Source organism: Podarcis cretensis, assembly GCF_951804945.1.
Source record: "Podarcis cretensis genome assembly, chromosome: 8".
NCBI lineage: Eukaryota > Metazoa > Chordata > Lepidosauria > Squamata > Lacertidae > Podarcis > Podarcis cretensis.
Genome location: NC_137177.1, coordinates 42,207,767 through 42,220,932, shown reverse-complemented (window position 1 = coordinate 42,220,932; position 13,166 = coordinate 42,207,767). Strand labels below are relative to the sequence as shown.

The following is a 13,166-nucleotide window of genomic DNA, read 5'->3' as shown; positions in this document are numbered from 1 at the left end:
GTTAGTAGAAACATTGCTTTATTGTTAAAAAGGTGTAGTTATAGGTATATCAGTACTCAAATCTGAATTGTTAAATTGTGTTATTACTGTTATTGTGGTTTTTGTTGTATGTGTTTTTTGTGGTTGTTGTTTGTATTGAAAAAATGATTAAATAATTTTTTAAAAAAAGAAGCACAAAATTTAAAATTTTATTAAAACCCCCCAAAAAACACACATTGCTTTATTTCTGAGGAACTCTAGTTCAATACATACCCAATTTACATGCATCATCAGAGACAGACTTGGCTCACAGCAGTTCAAACCACAGTTAATTACACTGACTGCAGGCAGCCTTGGCATCACAACTTCACCTCTTGCCAAAGTACTTTTATATACAAAGTATCTAGAGTCTAGATATTTTATGTATAAAAATGCATCCAAAATGTGTTTCTCCATCACAGATTGGTTCTCAGGTTCAAATATTATCTGTACTACTAATATTTGGTTTGGTCAGGAAACAAACTATGATCCCAGTTCAGGTATAACACTAAGCAAAGGCTCAGCATGTTGCTCCCACTTTGCTTTGGAAGAAATGAAGTGCGAACCAACTACAGGTTCACAGAAAAATATTAACCATGGTTAATTGGCATTGACGTTGACATTTGAATGAGAGCAGTGCCACAGTCTGATGGCTACCCGTAAGTCTTGACCTAACAACTGTTAACCCACATCACTGAAGTATTTTAGCCCATATCACTGAAAAGTTTTAAGACAACCAAAATTACAAACATACAGATGATTAATAGAGGTACTTAAAGAAGGTCTATTACTAGACTACAACAGCTTTCCATTTACAAAAGCTAATTAATATTGCTAAATTTGGCATGCTTTCCAAGTGTGTTTTTAAGCTGGATAAAAGCAATTTCACAAAAGCAGCTTTTAAAATTAATTGGTTTTATTTGGCAAACACTGCAAAAGCAGCTTTTAAAAACATTGCAGTGTCTCATTTAGAAATCTGTTCAATATTTAAGAATATCACAGCATATCTGTTTCTTCTCACCATATTCACCACTTTATCTCCTTATAAAGCATTGGGAAGATGGAACAGCAGCCAAGTTAGAACAGGATGGATAAAGGGTTATATTAAAAGCAAAAATCATACCGCCAGAAGAGCACATTGTGTAACATTAATGTATTATTCTGCACAGGCCCAACAGATAAGGAAAGAACATGGCATATAGTCCTTCTAAAATACAGATGTAGTTTGGCATAGTAGAAATGCAGACTTCCTATTTTCTCAAGTCAGCATAATAAGAATGCTTCCAAAATAAACAGGAAACAAAGCTTGTTTTAAAAAATCAATAATAAAGGTGAAAACCCTGATAAACCTACAATAGCTAGGATACCATAGCTCATGGGAAAAATATTTCAGCAAGCTCAGTTGTGTAAAGTTGAACAATAGGCAATAGGAAAAACATGGCTGAGGAGGAAAGTGCTATGTGATCTTTGCTTTTAGGTGCACTCTTGTCAGCAATCTGCACATAAAGGTCATATAGGCTGCTTGTAAATGCCCGTAATATGACTGGCTCTGGGATCAACCTGGTGTTAAAGTAACAGAAGTATTACACTTAAAGGTGCATAGGGTAGATCAGGGCCAAACTCAACATGTTAGCTGTATCAAAGCAATTCTTGTCCTATAAACTGCTTTGAGGTTCTATTACAATCAAGTGATATATAAACTTTGCTAAATAAATTAATGTGCAAACATTTTTCTAATGTAAATAGCTGCTGCTTGAGAAGCCTGGATAGGGCTGAGACTACAGTGGGAGGTTTAATAATTCCCTCTCCCTGTGTTAACCCCCCCCCTCTCTCTCTCTCTCTGTGTGTGTGTGTGTGTGTGTGTGAGAGAGAGAGAGAGAGAGAGAGAGAGAGAGAGAGAGAGAGACTTCATCAGAATCATGGGATTGGGGGGGGGGATTAACACCTATCCACCACTATTTCCATTCTATTCAGTCGAACCCTGACAGCCAATTGCCATTGGAAGGGCAGGGGAGCCCAGTTTTCTTTCATCTAAAAACTTACTTTAATAAAAACAAAAACAACACAGAAAAGACACACTTATAAGACACTGACCAAACTCTTCTATTTAGAAAGTGTTTAACCTCATTGAACAAAGGAACTGCTTTGCAACCCCTGCCTGCAAAAAAACACAAAGGGAGTCTGAGCTGCATGTACAATGTCTACAGTACACATTAACAACTTTCTTTGGATGGCAACTGTTATTTGGGTGAGGAGACAGAGCCAATTTGGAGTTGGAAATTAAGGGGTTTAAGCCCACGCACACCATCAGCCACCACCATAATAATAATAATAATAATAATAATGGTGGTGGTGGTGATGATTGATGTCTGTTTTAAATTAATTACGCATACATAAACCTGAGGTACTCATTAGATCATGTAGACCACTTGGTTAGATTCAACTAATCAAGGCACTTACATTTTGGTAAGGCAGTAGCAAGGCATATTCAACATAAAAGGTAAAGGGACCCCTGACCGTTAGGTCCAGTTATGGATGACTCTGGGGTTGCGGCGTTCATCTCACTTTACTGGCTGAGGAAGCCGGTGTACAGCTTCCGGGTCATTTGGCCAGCATGACTAAGCCGCTTCTGGCGAACCAAAGCAGGACACAGAAACACCGTTTACCTTCCCGCTGGAGCAGTACCTATTTATCTACTTGCACTTCATGCTTTCGAACTGCTAGGTTGGCAGGAGCAGGAACAGAGCAATGGGAGCTCACTCCGCCGTGGGGATTCAAACCGCCGACCTTCTGATCGGCAAGCCCTAGGCTCTGTGGTTTAACCCACAGCACCACCCTTCAGATTCAACATAGCCAGTCACTAAAACTGCAACCCAGCAACTCCTCTCACCCCATAATAAGAAGGTATCCTTTTTTTCTCAGCAGTGGCATTCTTGTAATATACAATCCCTTAAGGAAAAACCTAAATCTAGGTCATGTGCTTTGGGATAATAAGCAGCCATAGCATTGTGTCAGCCCTTTAACACCATCCTTTTGTACTCTCCTATAATATGAAACAAAACTGTCCATTCTATGGACCAGTTAGCATCCACAAAACTGCACAACCAATTCCATATGCCCAAGAGTGCATTCAACTTCTACTTCTAAAACAGCACTATCTCAATGTGAGAAACATCTACAAAGGCCTGGTAAAGACACTACTGCTGTGCCCCAGGAGAGGCTGGTCCATTAGGACAAATGGGGTACTACCCTCTGCAACCTCAGTCTGCCATCAGCCAGCCTCCACCTGCCTGTTTTTCTTCTTCTTCTTACAACCAGTCCAGGGGGTGGCACTGCCTGCCAACTTCCTCTGCCTTAGTTTCAAGTGTTACCTTTGTGGAACTCAGCAGGTAGGAGGATGGGAACAAAAGCAGAATTTGTTGGCTCCACCTGTCACTGGCTTTGGCTCCGCCTATTGCTAGTCCTGCTGCCTTCTGCATTACCAGTCCCAACAGGCACCACTTCTGTGTCTTAAAACACTCACTTCACTAGAAAACAGGTTCCAGTTACTCTGAATGTGTCAAAGAGGCTATTCTTCTACAACAGTGAAGGCTAAAAACAAGTTTTCAAAAAATACACTGAAAATTTTAGTTTTTCGAGATACCTGCAGACACTTTGAAATGTACATAGAGTATTGTTAAGGGTGCAAATAAACGGCCTGAAGTGCCTAAAATGCCCTAGGGGACATGGTTTAAGGAAACTTAATGCAGCCATCTGTTAAAGCCAATAAATTTGGGTCTGGTCAGTGCCTGGATGGTAAGCCACCTGGGAAGCTGATGTACAACACCTTGAGTTCTGTGATGGAACAGAGGAAGCTGCTTTATACCAAAGCAGATTATTGCATCAATCCATCTCAGTTTTGCTTACACTGACTGACTGACAGGCAGTCTTTGCCAGTCCTATCTGGAGATACTGAGAATTGAACATGGGATCTTCTACATTAGGCACGTCCAACAGGTAGATCGTGATCTACCGGTAGATCACTGGACATCTGTGGTAGATCAGTGGCTCCCCCTAAAGAAGCTGAACAACTTTGGCTCCCCTAAAAAAAGCTCAACATTTTGGTCCTTCACCCCCCAAAACGGGCCTTCCCTCCTCTCTAAAAGAAGCTCAACAAGTTTGACCTGAACCCCCCATAACAGGGCTTTCCTTCCTAAAAAAAGCTCAAAAACTTTGACCTGAACCCCAAAAAGGGGGGTAGATCACTGCCAGTCTTTAACTCTGTGAGTAGATCGCAGTCTCTTGGGAGTTGGCCACCCCTGTTCTACATGAAAAGCAGGTGCTCTACCACTGAGCTACAGAAGGTGGGATATAAATGAACTTCAATAAAATCAATGAATAAAACTAAATTAATATTTCCATGACTAAGTAAAATAGAGGCCCAGTTATATGCAACACTTTGTCATGTGTAGTTATCTACTTAAGGGCATACATAACACAACAAAAATGAAGCTGCAGAAGGATGCAGATATTTTTTATTGGGAAGAGGGGAGCATCTGGTGTGTCTGTGAAAGCATTAAGAAGCTGCTCCTCCATGCTTCCACACCTGTATATTTTACATATGATTTTAAATTTCAAAGTAAAACCACAAGTAGTTCCCAGATTTATGTTAAGTCACTATCTTACTATGGGTTTTTATTTTCAATTTTGCTTTCTTTCCTACCTAAGAGTACAGATGCAAGTTCTAGTTTTATAAGAAGAAGTTGGTTCAATTAGAAAGCTGGTAACATACCATACCTGAAGCTTCCTATTTTTTTTGAAGGGATCTGAAACTGCTGTGAATTTTATCAATAACCCAGTAAGTGCTCCTTAACATTTTTCTTCTGATCAGTACAAACCTTTACATATTAAGCTATTAATCTTACCCTGGCTTAGTTTAACAATTCCTGTTATGATGATGACCATAAGGGCAATGACTTTGGCATAGGTGAATGCATCCTGCACCCTTGTTCCCCATTTAACATAGGCACAATTTATAAACGTTAGAAGACCTAGGAGACAAAAAGGGAAGCAAGGAGGCATTAGAAAGTGCTTAGTTTTTGTCTTTTAAAAATCAGTCATTGGTTTGAAATTCTTCTCCATGCTAGAGCTAACATGTCACAATTACATATTTGGGCAAATAAGCTTAGGAAATCAGGATAAGGAAAAACTGTATTTATAAAGACACAGTTTTATTATTAAAACTAGTCTGTTATTTAACAGTTGGTTAACTTCCAACAAACTGCAAAGCAGAAAGGATTTCAGGACATATGCACATCTAAGGAGAGGGTCTAGAAGGCATGAAAATACTTCTTGGCCCAATTTGCAGTCTAGTTATCATCTTAGGAGTAATCTTGTACCTTTGAAATGAAGAAAGGTTGCAAACAAAGACACATTTTAAATGACAACATTCTTATCGAAAATAGGAATCACCACTTAAAAACTCTTTGACAACACAGTCTGTCAGTAGAGTGGTTAAAAATACCCAAGCCACTAGACCTAAAGGGCTAGAAAAAATTAAGGGTAGTTCCATGGTCCAGGGAAACATCTTAAGCGAACCATTTTGATGGCATTTAAAAAACATTTACTAAGAAATGAAGAAGCAAAAAGCAATGCAAAAGGCAATGCAAAATTAAATGCTCCTTTCCCTTTAATCACCTGAAATGTCTTAATTCTCATATTCTTGATTATTTCAGAAAAATAGAAAGCAATAAAAACATTTTCAGCCATCACAAAAATGTAAAAATTGCTTATAAACAAACTCCAGGAAAAAATGGCTGAATTTCTCATCTTTTTTCAGCAAGTCCTGAACTTCTCAATGAAATGGGAAGAGACTGACTAAAAGGAGGCAGGTTTACTTCTAGATTATGAGAAGCTGAAATTGAAAAGGATACTTCTAGTAACATTTCTAAAGGCTACTCAATTTATTACCATGCCCTACAACTCAAGTTGTTTCTATTTGACAAGCCAACCTAGATACACAGGGAGTATCTTATGACAACACAAAGTACTTATGAAACTACTCAGTAAACAACAGTATGATGAAATCTCTCTGTCTCAGTATAGCAGCAGAGTATTTATTTATTGGTTTTTACGCAACTTAGTATCCACAACTGCATTTTCCTTCCTAGCCCCTGAGATCACAGATCAAGGCAAAGAGTGTATCCTGAAATAAAAACTATTTTAATCGTGTCAATATTCTAACACATCACTGTTTCCACTGACTTGGGGAGAGAATGTTTTCATGACTTCTTGTGAGTAAAAAACCACCACACCAACCAGACTTATGCGCATGTTTTCCTATCCTGGGTTCATTTACAAATAATAATAATATATCATTCCAATCTGTGCTTCTCAGCCCCACACTAATTCTAGCCAGAGTGGTAAAACCACTCAAATCTTAATTGCCAGGAAAAGGTTGACAGGCTGTGTAGTTCCCCAGCAAGCTCAAAAAAGACAAACCAGTTTCACTGAATTTCAGCCACTTAAAAAGTAGCTTTTAATGCTGCCCCAATTCAAAGCACTCCAAATGAAGAAACAGAAAATACATCATGACAGTAAGGGTAATAACAAATAAAATGCGGAAATTCACAACTTTTGAATTTAGTTAATCTAATCAAGTCACAAATGGGGAGCAAGAAAATAAAGGAACAATAATGGCCATATTTGGATGATTGTAGCTTGTCTTAACAAGTCAAGATATGTGTAAGCCTTTTGTCTGTGCACACCCTTTTCACAGCTCTACTCAAACAAAATGCTGTATTGATTTAACCATAGTTTCTTATTTTGTTATTTGGTTATCAGCTTCAGATCTTAAACAACCAGACAAACATGCTAAGACAACACTGAAGTCCCAGTCAAGCATTCAGCCAAAGAAGGAGAGGACAAACTGTGCAGGGAGTGTGGTGCCACACCCTCTACTCCCAACCATTGTGCATTCAACAGAAAGATATGAAGGGTGATTCTAAGTGTATTCAGCCAAATGTGCACCCTCAGACTGTCATACATTCAACGTGAAAGTCGGGAGTGGAGTGCAGCAGGCAGTACACATCTGGATGGTGCATGCATCCCCTACACAGTTTGTGTCCTCATGCATTTGGATTAAAGCCTAAATAAGGTTTTACAGCCTATAGAAATGAATCCAGATCAGCACAGAGTTAAAGGCTTATTCTCTTTGTAAGAGAAAATAATGAGAAGAAAGATCTCAAGTATAGTAACAAACACAATAAGCCAGGGGTCACCAACCAAGCAGCTACAAGCACCATGGTGCCAACAAAGGCCTTGACTGGTGAACCCAGGCAGGGATCCCAGACTCTGAAAAAAAAAGACTTTACAAAGTCTAAAGTCCTCCTACAAACAAAGGTATGGACCAAATGTACAGATCACCTTCTAAGTGATTTCTGTGAAATGCGGAATTTATAGCCAATGAGTGAAGACAGTTCTATGGCCAATGAGTGAGTTGTTTGGACACCAGGTAATAGGAATTCTTAGGGTCTTAAAGAGCTGCTGTTTTCCCCTCCCCTTCAGTGTACTTTTCCTGCTTCTGTCTTATTTTCCGGGCAGAAATTCAACAGGTTAATTTCTTTCTCAAATGGAAATACAATCACCATGATAGTACTTTCTCTAATCTTGTGTTGTGGTGCCATGTTGTATTATGCTATGCCCCCCATAACAACCATGTTGTGCCTCCTGGTCCAAAAAGGCTGGCGACCTTGACAATAAGTAATGTATCCTGTTTATTACTGTGAGCTTTCTATAAGGCCCAAGAACTAGCAAATCATTACAAACATCAGAATGTAAAAGATGTTTTTCTGTATCTTACTACAATTGTCCACTAAGCTCATATGAATAATTTTGCACTTCTACTTCATTGCCTCTCACCTGCATTCTAAAAGATGTTACAAATTTTGAATATTTACAACTCTTGTCAAAGTGCATGGATATCTACCTGTTTTGCCTACTAACTGTTTTTCCTGCTAACAATTACCCAGTGCTTCTGGAAAGTTCCTTAGTCTCCTCCTATACATATTTAGTGAATGTGCATAGCACTTTCAATAAGTTACTTCCAGTAAGTGTGCCAGGTTTGCAGTCCTAGCCTTCAAGTAAGTAATCTTGCCTAATCTCCTTGCATATGTACAGAGAGAGCCAAACAAAAATCTGCCTGTTATATCTTAAGCAGACAAAATTTTGCAGTGCAAGAGACATGTCGGCTGCATGGCCAAAGGTTCTGGCTTATGCTCCTAGGTTGTAAAAGGCTATATTTAGTTGCAAGCTAAATAATGTTCTCACTGTTATAGCAACCAGTTAGTATGCATGGTTGTTCAGGGAAAATATGGATTTCAAGATCTGAACCTATATTTTTTTAAAAAAATCTGTTCCTCCTAACCATTAAAAAACTAAATGGAAGACTCCTATTCCAAAAAAATAATAATTTAAAAATAAAAAAAATTCTCCACATAGCAGATGTTGGTGATAAACAGGGAATCACTGTGTTCTTCATGTCCCAGTTCATATCCTAATTCCCAGAAACACAAAGAGCTGGCCAAAGTTGGACATAATATACTGGCCCTTGTTGGTTCCTCTAAGAAATTCCTAATCCTAGGAATGCTAGAAGATTTTCTGCCTACAGCTCAAGACTTTCTTGCTCCTATTTCTGGCTACTCAAGACTAAGGATATCTCAAGCATTCAAGTGGTCTTCAAACAAGTACAGCCCTGCTGTACAAATTCAACCCTGCTCCTTCTGTCATTAATCTTGCCATAACTAATTTAACTGTTTTGGAAGAATATTTGACTGTTGAATCATTGCAACTGATGCCTAGGTGGACTCCTTTCTTTTCCAAGCCTACATCAAGGCAGCACTTTTGTTAATAAAATACTTACATATACAAGCCGCTGCAATAATTCGGCAAGCGATGTAAGGAGGTTGACAGGAAGGGAAGACAGGCTGCACGATATAGTTGGCAAATGTTATTGCAATAATTGCCTGGCTGGTTGGCTCAATGATCAATAGTGAAGTCCACAGACGTATAAAGGCAATGAAGCTTCCAAAGGCCTCCAGTATATATGCATAACTAGCTCCTGATTTAGTGATAGTGGTTCCAAGTTCAGCATAACATAGAGCTCCAAATACTGAAAAAACCCCACCAATTGCCCAAATTACTAGTGACAATCCATAAGATGTACTGTAGTTGAGTACTCCTTTGGGGGAAACAAAGATACCTGAACCAATCATGTTTCCTACTATTAGGCTAATCCCATTAAGAAGAGAGATTTCCTTTTTCAGCTGCATTGTTCCTTGGTTTCCTTCATTTATTTGAGTATTGCCACTTTGATCTATTTTGTCTGCTTCCTTAATTGGGTAATATTCAGTCAGTGAATTCAGAGGTGAAAAATTCTCTCTCTCTTCCATGATGATATTTGCATGTATCCACTGCAAGGCCAACCCCAAACTACAACAAAAGAGAAAGATATAATTAAATACTAGCAATTAACTTTTTGAGAGCTCTATTGGCTATTGAGTAATGTATAAGCGCTATAAACAAACAAACAAACAAACAAACAAAGCAAAACAAACCTGAGACATTTTTATTTTATAGTGTGAAAGGTGGGATACAATTAGTCATATAACCAAAAAGCAGCATTGAAGCATTTATTACAGGACTACTGCTCAAAACCAATTTTAAACTATAAAGTCTTAAAATGCTTCATCACAGTAAGTACAGCACACATTACACAAGTGTCTTTGTAGCAGATCTCTGGTAATTACTCATTAAAAGTTTCACTCCAAAGCCTGCACAAAATCGAGTCTTAAAGCAGGCCTGTAAATAGCCACATGCCTTGTCTGTAGTGGGCAAGAATTGCCTCCAGTAAGACAGGAAAGTTTTAGTATGCTGGAAAATAGTTCACTCTTTCCCCCCTTCCAAACCATCTCAAAAGGTGTGTGTCTGGGCAGACAAGCTAGTAACCTTTGTGGACTTACTTGCAAGGCTGTATTAAAGTACAGTGGTGCCTCGCAAGACGAAAAGAATCCGTTCCGCGAGTCTCTTCGTCTAGTGGTTTTTTCGTCTTGCGAAGCAAGCCCATTGACGGCTTAGCGGATTAGCGCTATTAGCGGTTTAGCGGCTTTTAGCGGCTTAAAAAAAGGGGGGGAACCCCGCAGGAACTCGCAAGACAGTTTCGTCTTGCGAAGCAAGCTCATAGGAAATTCGTTTTGCGAAGCGCCTCCAAAACGGAAAACTCTTTCGTCTAGCGAGTTTTCTGTCTTGCGAGGCATTCGTCTTGCGGGGCACCACTGTAATGTCACAAGTGCCTATTGCTATAATTATTCATTTAAAATTCATTTACCGCTTGCTGTATTATTATAACTACAGTGGTACCTCGGGTTACAGACGCTTCAGGTTACAGATGCTTCAGGTTACAGACTCCACTAACACAGAAATAGTACCTCGGGTTAAGAACTTTGCTTCAGGATGAGAATAGAAATTGTGCTCCAGAGGCAGTTTAGCTTTGAGGAGAGACCATAGTTCAATGCTAGAGATGCACTGTTTGCACAAGATCCCTGGTTCCACCCCCAGGATATCCAGTTAAGGAATTTCAAATTGTAAGGATGTAAAAGATATTGTCTAAGACCTTGGAAAGCCACTGCCAGCAAACATAAATACTCCATAGGTTGTATCTAAGTTTTACTCACAGTAGACCCATCAAAATTAATGGTTCAAGTTAGTCATGGCCATTGATTTTCAAGCCTCTACTCAGAGTAGGACTCGCATTGGATACAACCCCATACTGGGTTGGGTAGAGCATGTAAAGGCAGCTTTATATGTTCAGCTACAGAAACTTCCAAAATAAGGCCACTTTACACATAATGTCTTCTGACATTGAAATTATCTCAGTGCAGAAAAATGTCATCTCCAAATAGGCCCCACTTAGGAAGCATACTAATTGAGGTCACAACCAGACAGCACAGGCAATACAAAATCCAGAAGGGACAAGTATTTATGGAACCATACCTCTGGAGTTGATGTGCTTTACAATAAGGCAGGACAAATATGTACACGCAGCCCATTTGTTATATTTAACTTACATTAGGAATGTCCTTTTGCATTTTTAGAGCACCATCCACCAAGCACAAGCCCCCTTCATATCAAGCTTGGCTTTTATCACATTCCAGACATCCATCAGTAAAATCATCCAATTAGTCATTCATTCTCTGAATTAATGCACTGTCTAGAAAATCAGACATTTCTGCTTATAATCATAGCTCAGGTTAATTAAGGAACATTTGTTAGGCCTCTGGTAGATTGTGATGGGTTATCATGGACCATACTCTGTTCATTTGGTTCTTGAGGTTGTTGTTTTATTACTGTACTGTTGCTAGGTTTAGAACTCTTTATTTTTATTCTCTTTGTAAGTCACCTAGAAATTATTTTTACTAATAAAACAAATACATAAATAATGAATAGAATATGCCTAAAAAATAAAAACCATAGAAAGTGTAATATCATATCAGGAAGCAATAGTCAACCTTTTTAGATATAGGACACACATACAAGACTTACTTTGGGGCTGGGGGCAGGTTACCTGTTCTTTCTGTTCTACTATCTCTTTCTCCCTTTTCTTTCACCTACTCTTTAAACAGATCTTAAATACAAAAAGGTGACCACTCCTGATAAGGCTGTGATCCACTTGGGACCTTCCACCTACCAGCTGGAAGTTCAACGCTGTAAGAGACAAACCCTTTCATACACTAGGGAGGGGGGAACTTTCTGGCTTTAGTTTAACTAGCGTTGCAACATATCTGATCAAACCAGTTGTTAAAAAATTGACTATGTTAAGTCTAACAAACACCACTCCTTCACAAATAAACCTATTGTTATTTTTAGCGGTCGCTGTCACATAAGTAACCTGAGCTCCTCTTGTGAAAGGAAAACCACACTAGAATGCATTTCCCTTTGAAACAAAAGAAGGCAGTATTATTCTCAGTGATACTTCTGCTGTCTGCAGCTGAATTGATACTCTTTCCCAGTTTATTCTATCTCAGCATCACGAATACCATCACATTATTGTTTCTCTTAAAAAACACACCAAAAACTCTTTCAGGGGACACAGTTGTAATGTTCCTGACTGTCAACGTTTTGAGAGCAGGCTATTGTATCATGCACACCCTCTTTTCATGCATACAAATTGCTCTCGCCATTCCTCAGACAGCCTATGTCTGCACCAGCATTAGCCATGCATACTCTAACCATGTTCTCTCTTGAATAGGCTTTCCAAACCCTGACTACAATGGGTGCATGGGTTAGCACTGACCATGCCCAAGATCAGTATAGGCATAAATCCTTGACCATGGTTAAAGCTATGAGAGGAAGGGTGAAATGAATAAGTGCCATAGAGGGATGAAATACACAATCCCACAGCTTGCTCCTAATATCGTAATCATAATAAAAAAGTAAGCAATACTTCTGCACCAAACAATAGCAGTACTTTATCATCAGCCCAGAGGCCTGTAACTTTCTGGACAGTCAGTTTCACTGGTTCAGCCATCTTTACATTGTTACTGTGTTGAGTCTACAGAAAAACTCCTGAAAATCAGTATATATCCTGTATTTGCTTGGTTTCAGCTAGAATTAACTAGAATTAACAACTGAGATGAAATTTTCATGGTCCTTCTCATTCTTTTTTGATTAAGAAATTGGCAGAGACATTCATGAGTAAAGTGGTACCTCTAGTTACGAACTTAATTCGTTCCGGAGATCTGTTCTTAACCTGAAACTGTTCTTAATTAGCGTGCTTTCGCTAATGGGGCTCTTGCTGCCGCTGTGCCGCCGGCACACGATTTCCATTCTCATCCTCGGGCAAAGCTCTCAACTCAAGGTAACTCTTCCAGGTTAGCGGAGTTTGTAACCTGAAGCGTTTGTAACCTGAGGAGTTTGAAACTCGAGGTACCACTGTATATGTGTGAACCAGCCCCCAGGTAAACAGACAGAGAAATTGTCAATTGCAAGAAAGACTGTACCTCAAAGTACAAACTAATGTGCAGAATGGCTCCCCATTTGTGGAATGCTTTTCCCAGGGAGGCTCACCTGGCACCTTCATGATATATCGTTAGGTGCCAGACAAAAATGCTCCT

General features: G+C 39.1%; 1 protein-coding gene across 6 annotated transcripts in view; it reads right to left on the bottom strand.

Annotated features, from left to right (window-relative positions):
* SLC7A6 (solute carrier family 7 member 6) overlaps positions 1 to 13,166 on the bottom strand; it is a 32,137-nt gene that overhangs the window by 12,764 nt on the left and 6,207 nt on the right. For all 6 annotated transcript variants that reach the window (XM_079988314.1, XM_079988313.1, XM_079988312.1 and 3 more), the window contains 2 exons: positions 8,918 to 9,486; positions 4,923 to 5,048 (listed from right to left, as the gene is read on the bottom strand). In XM_079988314.1, coding sequence (XP_079844440.1) covers positions 4,923 to 5,048; positions 8,918 to 9,446 — 655 coding nt within the window. In that variant the 5' untranslated portion in view covers positions 9,447 to 9,486. The remainder of the gene's footprint in view (positions 1 to 4,922; positions 5,049 to 8,917; positions 9,487 to 13,166) is intronic.